The 10,003-nt window shown below is 35.9% G+C and overlaps 2 protein-coding genes and 1 long non-coding RNA gene across 3 annotated transcripts; 2 read left to right on the forward strand and 1 right to left on the reverse strand.

The window, feature by feature from the left end:
- Positions 1-2,000, forward strand: LOC147382673 (disease resistance RPP13-like protein 4). Its single transcript, XM_086427213.1, has one exon. The coding sequence runs from the start codon at positions 1-3 to the stop codon at positions 1,567-1,569; it is 1,569 nt and encodes a 522-aa protein (XP_086283339.1). The 3' UTR covers positions 1,570-2,000.
- A 111-nt stretch (positions 2,001-2,111) lies between these two features.
- Positions 2,112-4,554, forward strand: LOC147382674 (uncharacterized). Its single transcript, XR_015173968.1, has 3 exons — positions 2,112-2,695; positions 2,818-2,865; positions 4,364-4,554. It is a non-coding gene; the product is annotated as an uncharacterized LOC147382674 (long non-coding RNA).
- A 2,086-nt stretch (positions 4,555-6,640) lies between these two features.
- LOC147382675 (uncharacterized) lies at positions 6,641-8,951 on the reverse strand (the record flags this gene model as incomplete). The annotated part of the gene is made up of 2 exons (XM_086427214.1): positions 6,641-7,160; positions 8,740-8,951. Coding segments are annotated over 2 exons (570 nt in total), but the record flags the coding sequence as incomplete, so codon positions are not given.
- Between the last annotated feature and the right edge of the window lie 1,052 nt (positions 8,952-10,003).

Consider the following 10,003-nt stretch of genomic DNA (forward strand, 5'->3'; position numbering starts at 1 on the left):
ATGGCGGATGCAGTCCTAAACATTCTCATAGAAAAACTGGTTGAAAGTCTCCTAAATGAAAGTTGCCATGTGCCTGAATTCCACAAGCAATTTAAGATTGTTAATCAAGAGCTCGAGTTAATGCAGAGCTACATCAAACAAGTAGAGAGAGTAAGGAAGGACCAAAATGAAGTTCTTAAGACTTGTGTGAGACAATTGAGAGAGTTACTATATGATGCAGAGGATATTCTATCAGATTGCAAGTTGTATTTAGAAAGAAGAAAAAGGGTGTCAAAGTTCAAGCGTTATTGCTCTCCTTCATTCTGGAAATTCCGTTATAGATTGGGAAAGAAGCTTGGTGGGATAAATCAAGACATACAAACTCATAGAGGTAGGTTGAGTTCTTACCTTCTTGCAACTCCTCCTATCCCTTTGGACCAAGAGCAGTTAAGAAGTCATCGACCGGCGACTTACCCAATTCTAATGAAAAATGCTGAAATAGTAGGCCTGGAGGAAGATGTGAAGAAAATTAAACGGTGGGTCTTAAACCCACATGGGTCGCCATTGAACATCATTGGAATAGTCGGTATGGGTGGGATTGGAAAAACCACCCTTGCTCAAAAGGTACATAATGATGATGATGTGGAGCATTACTTCGATCATATCTTGATGGTGACTGTTTCACAAACTTTCAAATTTGAAGAGTCAATCAAGAGTATGTTGAAAAAAATTGGCGGGCCCAGAGACTTTTCCAACATCAATTTATATGATTTACTGAAGGAACTACAGGACATACTGGAGAAGAAGAAATGTTTGGTTATCCTGGATGATGTATGGAGACTAGATGAAGGCTTATGGTGGGAAAGTTTGAAGGCAGTTTTGGTTCACAGCAGTAGTTGTGTCATTGTCACAACAAGGGATGTGGATGTGGCTCGCTTAATGGGAGCCACTGAGACACGCACACATCATTCACGACCTCTCTCTGATAAGGACAGTTGGTCATTATTCATGAAAACAGCATTTTCAATGGAAGGAGGTCAGTGTACGAATTCAGAGCTTGAGAATATCGGTAGGGAGATTGTTGATAGATGTGGAGGACTCCCATTGGCAATCAAGGCTGTGGGAGGAATGATGATAAATAAAGGAAGTTCGACCAAGGAATGGGAGCGAATATCTAGGAACCTAAGCGAAGAATTGGATAAGAAAGGTGAACCAATCTTTTCTATGTTACAATTAAGTTATGATGAACTTCCTTCTCATTTGAAACCATGTATGATGTGCTTGGCTGTATATCCTGAAGATTATAGTATATCATCTGTAGATATCATTTCTTGGTGGATTTGTGAGGGCTTTGTCCGAGTAGGGAAACAAGGAAGGACTGCATATGATATTGGAAGAGAGTATTTCGAAGAATTAATCAGCCGATGCTTATTACTTCTAGAATTTGAGTCTTTAGGAGCAAAAAATGTTTGGTTTAAAGTACATGATATGGTAAGAGAAATGATTACAAGGGTCGCAGAGGAAGAAAATTTTATTTGGATAAATGATGGGGGGGAGTCTTCCTCTATCCAAATCCAATCACGTCGTTGAGTAGGTATGGTGATGAACACAGATATGAATCTCTTTATATCTGAGGCGCAAACCAATTTCAAATCATTGCGGACAATAATAGGGTTTAATTTAGAAGAGAGTGAGGAGTTGGTTCTAAATCTGGAATCAAAGCTAGGCCAATTAAAATGGTTGAGGGTTTTGGTTATTCGTTTTAAGGATTTATCATCTCAGGGGACTCTTAAAAGAGTAGATTGGTTGAGTTGGATAGGATCACTAAAGCATCTCGTTTATCTTCGGATAGAAAACTCCCGATTAGAGAGACTTCCAGATTCTATCGGAAACTGTCAAAACCTTCAAATTTTAAGCCTAATGAATTGTCCTAATTTAAAGAGATTGCCAAAAAATATAGCATCCTTGGAGAAATTATGCACCTTGGATTTATCAGGTTTTGAGTGCATAGAATTCCTCCCCAATGAGATTGGAAACCTTCGACAACTGTGTATATTCTCTTTTACTGTGAATTCAAAAGTCAAGGACGGGGGGTTTCGCATTTCTGGGTTGAAGAAATTGACTCAAATCAGTGAACTTATGATTTTGATAGATTCAGAAGATGGAATAGAACAAGGGGAGCTGAAGGTGTTGTCAGAGCTCACACAATTGGAGTGGTTGTATATAATATTTCCAAGCAACAACGACAACAACAATGGTGCAGAGGAACGACTGCGACTAGCAAGGAAAGTAGATCATCAACTACTCTCACCTCTTAACCAGCTCTCAGAGTTATATCTTAAAGGAGAAGTAGGAGAAAAGACACCTATTTGGCTCAGTCCAACCTCTCTTCCCAATTTAAGGTATCTTACTATTTGTGATAATAAATATCTCAGGCATATGAGTCCAGAATTCTTTGGAGATGATGAGGTTTCTAACAACAATAATACAACAACTGTCTGGAAATTGGAAGTCTTATACCTTTCCTGCCTATACGAATTGGAGGAGGAGTGGCCGAGAATGCAAAAGGCAATGCCATTTTTAAGACTCCTAAAGGTTTTCTACTGTCCCAAAATTCAAAGCATTCCCTTTGGACTTGGATGAAGATGGTAGCGGCACTTGGAGGAAAGAATGAACTGTGTACGTACACTTCAATTTCGATACCCTCCTTTAAAAGGTTAGCATATTTACTTTTTTTTTTTTATTTTTTTATTGGGGCTTTTTTAGTTTTAAATTTTCATTAATAATAGTTGATTTGGATGAAAGCATTCTCTTTTCACTTGGATGAATAATTTGTAGGGGCAGTACTTGGGCAGTTGGAGGAAAGATTAAGCAGTTCATTTTGATGTAAGTACCCTCCTTTAAAATGTTTGCATATTAATTTGTTATCTCTTTCTTTGTCTCTACTAAACAGATGGTTAGGATAGGAGGAAAATTACTTATTTCCTAGAAATGAGTAATTTCTTTCTAGGGATGACTCCACTTTTTCCTTGGGATACATTTCTTGTTTGTTGTTTTTTTTTTTGGAATCCATGTCTTCCTAACTGTCAGTTTGATGGAAGGTTTAGTAGATCAGAAGTCTTTTTAACTTTGGTTGTAAATTATGTATCATTTGGATTTTATCAAAACAAGTCACTTTTTTAATGTCCCTTCAAAGTTATTATTTCTTGCAATATATTCATGTTTTCACAAAAATGATCAAGGACCAACAAGTTGCACATTACTTACTACTGATTGCACTCCATCCTAAAAAAGATTATTATTAGGGATATTTACGAAAAAGTTCTCAACTTTTGACGAATTTACAATCCAAGCTCACTGTTCATTTTAATTACCACAACTTGAAGGATAACAAATTCGGCCAGGTTTAAATTGACTAATTGGAAATAGTCACTTTAAACCTGCGAAATTGTTACTTTAAACTTGTGAAATAGTACTCACTTTAAAACCGTCGAATTCGTTAGAGTTCTGGTTTTTTTTTTTTTTAACGAAAACATGATCATTAACATTTTGGTAATTAAAATGAACAGCTAGCTCGAATAGTAAATAATTCATTTTCAGCTCACAAAATGGTAATTCACCCTTATTATTTTTATTATCCTGTCCCTACTTGTTATGGAAAAAACTTTGAAGTGGGCAGCCCGCTTCAAACTTTTGAAGGAACCCTCTCCATTGGATTACATGTGGCATTTTCAAGGAGGTATTTCAAATTTTGGTGGAAATGTAGGGGTGTGAAATAAATTATAAATGCCACGTGTCTTGTGACGAGGAGGGTTCCTTCAAATTTTGAAGCGGGCTGCCCTCTTCAAAGTTGGACTCACTTGTTATACCCCCAAGAAAGAATTTTACACCATTACTGGAGATAAAGAACCCATCATTAGCAGGAGTTGGTACAAATTTTCACCAAATCTTTCATTCAAAGTTATTATAGATTTTTATATACTTGTAGATCATGAAGTTTTGAAAATTAAATTTAGAGTTTATGAAGCTTTAGTGTTGTTATTCCTCTCTTGTTTTCAAGAAGAAGAAAAGCAATACATTTATTATTATTATTTTGGACTTTGGAGTGCAATCATAACATTAGAAGGAAAATGATTTTAAGTGATGAAGTGCAACGGGTACTAAGTGATGTTCAAGTTGTTGGTCCCTCCTATTATACTCTGCACCAATAGACCACTTGATCTATGAGCCAGCCCTTAATATTCTTCATTTATCCAATCATCTAGGCTCATGGATTTCTCTTCTCGTCCAGTTGTCCGTAATATCAAATTGACTTGTTCGACTTGTTTTGTCTCAAATTATGGGTTATCTTGCTAAATCATTTTAAATATTTTTATTGATCCAGATCAGTGGCATTGTGTTTGATAATGTTGCCAGCTTCTATGATTGGGAATTGCTTCTAGGTATTGCAGTTGGGAAAAGCAAGAAATGGCATTATGGTAAATTATTGTAGTGTTGTGATGTGTGTAAAATCTGGGATTATTGCTTGTTGAAATAGATATAACTGTTGGATTCTATTTAAATGACCAGATACCATTAAATGTAAATAAAGAATCAGTTGACACTTTATAATTAATTATCACAAAAAAAATACTTTACACATCACTTTTTTTTCCTTTTTTAAACAAGCATCAATTTTTGAGAAAATGACATCCAAAGTGCATTTTCGTGAGTGGAGGGAGGGATTGAGCAAAATAGTGCGGAACTTTAGAAATTGATTTATGTTCGATCTTTAAAGTTTAAACATTGATTTGGAAAATCCAATGTCTAAAAACCGTCTTTAACACACACTTTTTTATTTGAAAAATAGACATCACTTTTTTCCTATAAATATCATTTAAAAAAATGATGTCTAAAATCTATTTTCTAAGAAACTCCAAACAACTCCTTCAAACTAAAGAATAATTGTATCCAAACATGACCTTATTTCAAATGCAAATCTTCATGAAGGATGTTCAAACTAGTTCATTGTTGTCATTTTGTATTCACTTTGGATGCATTTTGCTAGGTAGGACATAAAATGGTTCAGATCCGAGTGGGATATGAGTATTATATCCATATTCAAGTTAATTTGGAATTTTATATTGATCCGATTTTTTCTCGGTTCCTACTAACTAATACCATATCTTGATCCGACTCTGGTTGGTCAAATCGGATAAGTTTTGAATGTTTGATTTTTTTGCCTATGTTACTTTTTTGCAAGCTTGTAATAATATTCTATTTTACCATTTTACACTCTCATTTTATAAAAATTCATATTGTAAAACAAGGATATTCAAAAAAAAAAAAAAATGACCTTTATAGTTTTCAAAGCAATATAAATTTGGATCGGGCAAATCTAAGGATGGATCCGTATCCGACTTGGGTCATGAAACATAAATTATGTTAGACCATTTTTTTATTTGAATACATCTAAACCCACTAAATTCAATTTTTGGGTTACCTGAATTTTGGGTCAAATCTGACCCATTCTATGCTTATGGCCAAGGAGTTTCAAGAGTTGTGCCAAGTCTCAGTAACTGGTTGAAGACTTGAAATAGAAAAAGGGTAATTAGATATACCCCTCTGCATTTTGATAAATATTAGAGATACTCTAGTGTTTTTAAACTAATGAAATGCCCCCTAGACCTTGGTGATCTTGTCTGGGGAGAGTATAATAAATAACCTAAATGTTTTCCTCTTCAACCTCTACCTAGAGAACCCCTTGATTTTACCCTCAGTCTTCAACCTTAACATGTCATCTTCTTAAACCTTTAAACTTCAATAATGATATTGGATTTTAGGGGGATGACAAGGATGGATTTTCCATCATCCATTTTAAAGCTGAAAATTCTACCAACTTCAACTTACAAACCGGTAAGTTTAAAGCTTTGTCTCGAGGCAATATCTAGGACAGGAGAAAAATCGGTATATTTCAACCGAAAAAATCCTGAAACTTTGAATGCTTCAGAGTCAATGTCTTATTCCGGTCTCAACCAAAACCAAAATGTATTGGCACATTCCAAGATGGTATGAAACTTTAAGCAATCTTCCAAACCTTCCAATTGGTCCACCACTAGTCTAAATTAAGAGAACTGCTATCGGCACCCAAATTTTTTTTACTTATTACACCCCAATTAAAAATAAGAGGAAGGTAGAGAATAAGTAAAAGTTGGGGTGCCAATTGCAGCTCTCTCATTTTTTATTTATTTGGGGGGGGGGGGGGGACTAGTTTTATATTTTTGAGTCTACAATTTTATATGAGCCTAATCATAATTGTAAACAACTATTGAAATTGTTTGAATGAGTGTTATAATGTTGAGATTATAGCTTCTTTTTTTTTTGTTGATACATGGGTTTCCAGACTTGGTCCGACTAATCCCATGGACACGCCCATCTCCACTTCCGGTACATGCCTTGCGTACCTAGCTTTTTAAAGCACCAAGGTGGTGGCCAACATGAGAAGTGATTCGAACTCAAGACCTCTGCTTCTTGAGGCCTGGTCCTGGTCTTGGCCATCTCACCAACCCTTTGTTGGTTAAGATTATAGTTTGTTTGAATGTATTATAATGTAGAGATTATAGTTTGAACAGAACCTTTGTAGTTTGAAGAGTGTGCTTGACTATTTACTTGGGTTGTGATAAATAATTTAAGAAATTGGTGTGTAATAAGTAAAAGTTGGGGGTGCCAATAGCAACTGTCTAAATTAATTGGGTTGGCAAGTAAAACCAACAACATATATATTTGGATATATTGTTTTTAATGTGTCCACCTGCTCCATATATTACACACCAATATAAATTTCCTAGTGATGATTATTTAAATGACTCACCTTATCATTGATAGCGCGCATCTGCAACTTCAGAGGCTCAGAATCTTGGACCCATTTGATGTCATTTCCATTCACTCCATTAGTTTGTGCCTTCTTCAGGGCTAACCGCCACTCGGCAATATTGCTCCTTATCTCCTTGTTGAGTTCAACCCACTCTGGTGCACATCCATTTTTTGAGAGAATTCTATACAAGGTATCTTCTGCGGGGTCTGCATGGGGATTAGTATCAAGGTTGAGGGGTTTCCCTTTTCCAGGTAAGTTCTCAAACTGCCTTTCTTCCATAGAATGCCATATTCTTTGCTCAACAACATTAATGATGTCTGTTTCTGATCTGACCAAAGTGGATTAATCAATATCACAGACCAATAAACTTTACACAGTCGGAGACAATAATTTAAGAATGTACTTATGTACTCAAAACTAAAGCCATAAACCACTAGTGTCATCTTCTTCCCTCACGTATCTAACAAGGGCTGACGTGGTCACCATACAAGGAATGACGTAGAGAAATGGTTTGGTGGGCTTGAGAAAACCTATGTCCGCAGAAGAAGGTTGATGGGGTAGGTCACTTATGTCCGAGGTAGATAACATACACTCCCTACGTCTAATGACCATGTCCATAGAGTCTGTGTCTTATGTGTCAGATCATGTGCCATTGTAAATATGTACGTGTCGAGTTCTTATGCATATGTATTTGTACAAGTTCTTATAAATGAATCAAGTTGTTGGGTTTAGAAATACTAATAAGCCTCCATAATGCGTAGTACGACTCACTTGAAGATTTGATGTTTCTTTTTGGTGAAGGTTGAAAGACTTGGCATCATGGTTTTAAAACTCGTTTTGACGTCTCATCTCGTCCATGAACGAGACTAAGTCGTCTCATTCAACAATGAGAAAAATGAACTATGGTTTTAAATCTCGTCCGATACGTTTGACCTGTCTATCCGTCTCATTGGTGGACGATACTGAGAAGTATCGGATGAGTCCTCTTAGTCTCGGACGAGATTTAAAACCATGCTTAGCATACACTTTGAATGAGGGGTGTTGATTTAGTGCCCAAGCATGTGACAAGTATATAGTGTTGTCAAATGCAATCACATATTCGTATGTGCTATTTTCAAAGTGAAAATTGCATATGCTACAATTGCATACCCCAAATTATTCTATTTGTCAATAGGTGATAGCTATTTTTTTGTGCGATGGCATATGCGAAGTGTGTGATGGCCTATGTGATTTGTGCAATGACATATTTTTCAGCATTTGTTTTTCAATTTTTTTTTTTCTTACGACATATGCCACCGCATATGCAATGTGCACAATCACATATGTGAACATGTGCCGGTCGCACATGGTCACATATGCTATTTAACAACATTGCAAGTATATACCCAAGTCAAGTGCCAACAACGTGTCTCGAGCATATGAGAAAAACAAAAATCCGTACTGCGTGTTGCCTTGTAAGTTGTCATCAAATTAATAAAATTGACTACAGGTATTGCCATATCCCTTTGCCTTCTTTTGCTGTTTTGCACTCGTGTGTAGCTTTGGTAAGCTATTTCAACAAGCACAACCATGGCACTACGGCAAGGTGAACTCTGAATCACCGTCAAAAGCTAAAATTATAGCGACTAGCACATCAAAGACATGAAATTACGAACAGGCCTGATAAGAAAACCTAGTTTTCAAATCAATTGTGAGATTTAACAATTAAACAAGCAAAGGTTCTCATTTAATTTTAATAACAATTCGTCTCACACGGTGCCTTATACCCATAAAATACGAAACCCTAACAAAAAATCGTCCTTTAATTTAAACAATTACGTCTCACGATGCCTTAAGATCATAATATCCCGAACCCTAACCCTAACCCTAACCAAAATTAACGAAGAGGAAGATAAGAACAGACGAACCTAACAGCATTACGTTGGCCACGGAGTTCAGGAGGGAGTTTGCGATCATTAACGGCGTCTATAACGTTGGAAAGGCGATCAGCGAGCTTCTTCTCTGGTTTGTACGTGGATGAATTGGGCTCGAGGTCGGGCTGGGCCCTTGAAGAAGAAGAAGCCCATCTAGGTCCGTGACCCACGTATCCGACGAAGAAGAGAAGAGTAGGGACACGTGTTTATCCCGTAAGAAACGATGGCGCTGCTACTGCTGCGATCGTTCTCGCCACCCGCGTTGCCATGCCAAAGCAAGAAGCCAGGAACGAACATCATCGCTCACGCCTCTCTCGCTTCGACTTGTTTAGTTGTTTAGCGTTGCAACATGACTAGATCTCATTACACGTGGCTTCATCATTGAGAGGTCAATGGATCGGATCAGATCCGATATCCGATCCGGTAATTTTGGACATAAATTGAGGATTTGGGTTCTATTATTAATAAGGATCTAATCCCTTTAATATCCGATTTGATAGCCTATGGATTGATTCTAAATCAACCACTTTACGGTTCGAAAAAATGTGAGAGATCATGTACTTTATATTACATATTTTGTATAAATATATAAAATTTATTTGTATTTTCTATATCAAATCAAATTAAATTGATTCGATCTTGATCTGGTCATTATTGGATCGGTTTTGGATCTTAGTATCGAGATCCTATGAAATATAAAAATATGACCCAGCAAGTGTCCGATCAAATTCTTATTAGATCAATTTCAATCCCTGAGTGATCTTGATCTAATTCGAAAACGATCCATTGAAAGTCCTATAAGCATCCACCAATATTGAGTTGAATCCTCTACTTTGGACGAGTCAATCATTTAAATCAATTTAAAATCATTTATATAATATATATTTCTATTTTAATAATTATAATTTCTTTTTATAATGTAGATTAGTAGATCTTGAACCACGAGATCTTATTATACAGATGATAAACATTAAAAAAATTATTATTACCTTATATTGAAAAGGGAAATAATTTCAAAGATTGCATTTTTAAAAATATGGACCAAAAGGTCTCCAAAACAAACTTATAGATGTTTTGAAACCCAATATTCGAAGTATTTTCCTTACAAGAATCTCTTGAAATTTTACTTCACTAAATACTTAAAATAATATTCAGAGTCTCATTCAAATCTTTACCAAAAAAATATATATATTTTCTTTCCATGGCACATAAACCCTAGCTCCATAGTTTGATTAGTTCTTATTAGTCCTATAAGAGA

This window comes from Akebia trifoliata, chromosome 16 (assembly GCF_017979445.1).
Source record: "Akebia trifoliata isolate Shusen 1 chromosome 16, ASM1797944v1, whole genome shotgun sequence".
Classification (NCBI taxonomy): domain Eukaryota; kingdom Viridiplantae; phylum Streptophyta; class Magnoliopsida; order Ranunculales; family Lardizabalaceae; genus Akebia; species Akebia trifoliata.

Excerpts from the sequence above, each read along its gene's own strand:
- LOC147382673 (XM_086427213.1), top strand. The coding sequence starts at position 1 with ATGGCGGATGCAGTCCTAAACATTCTCATAGAAAAACTGGTTGAAAGT.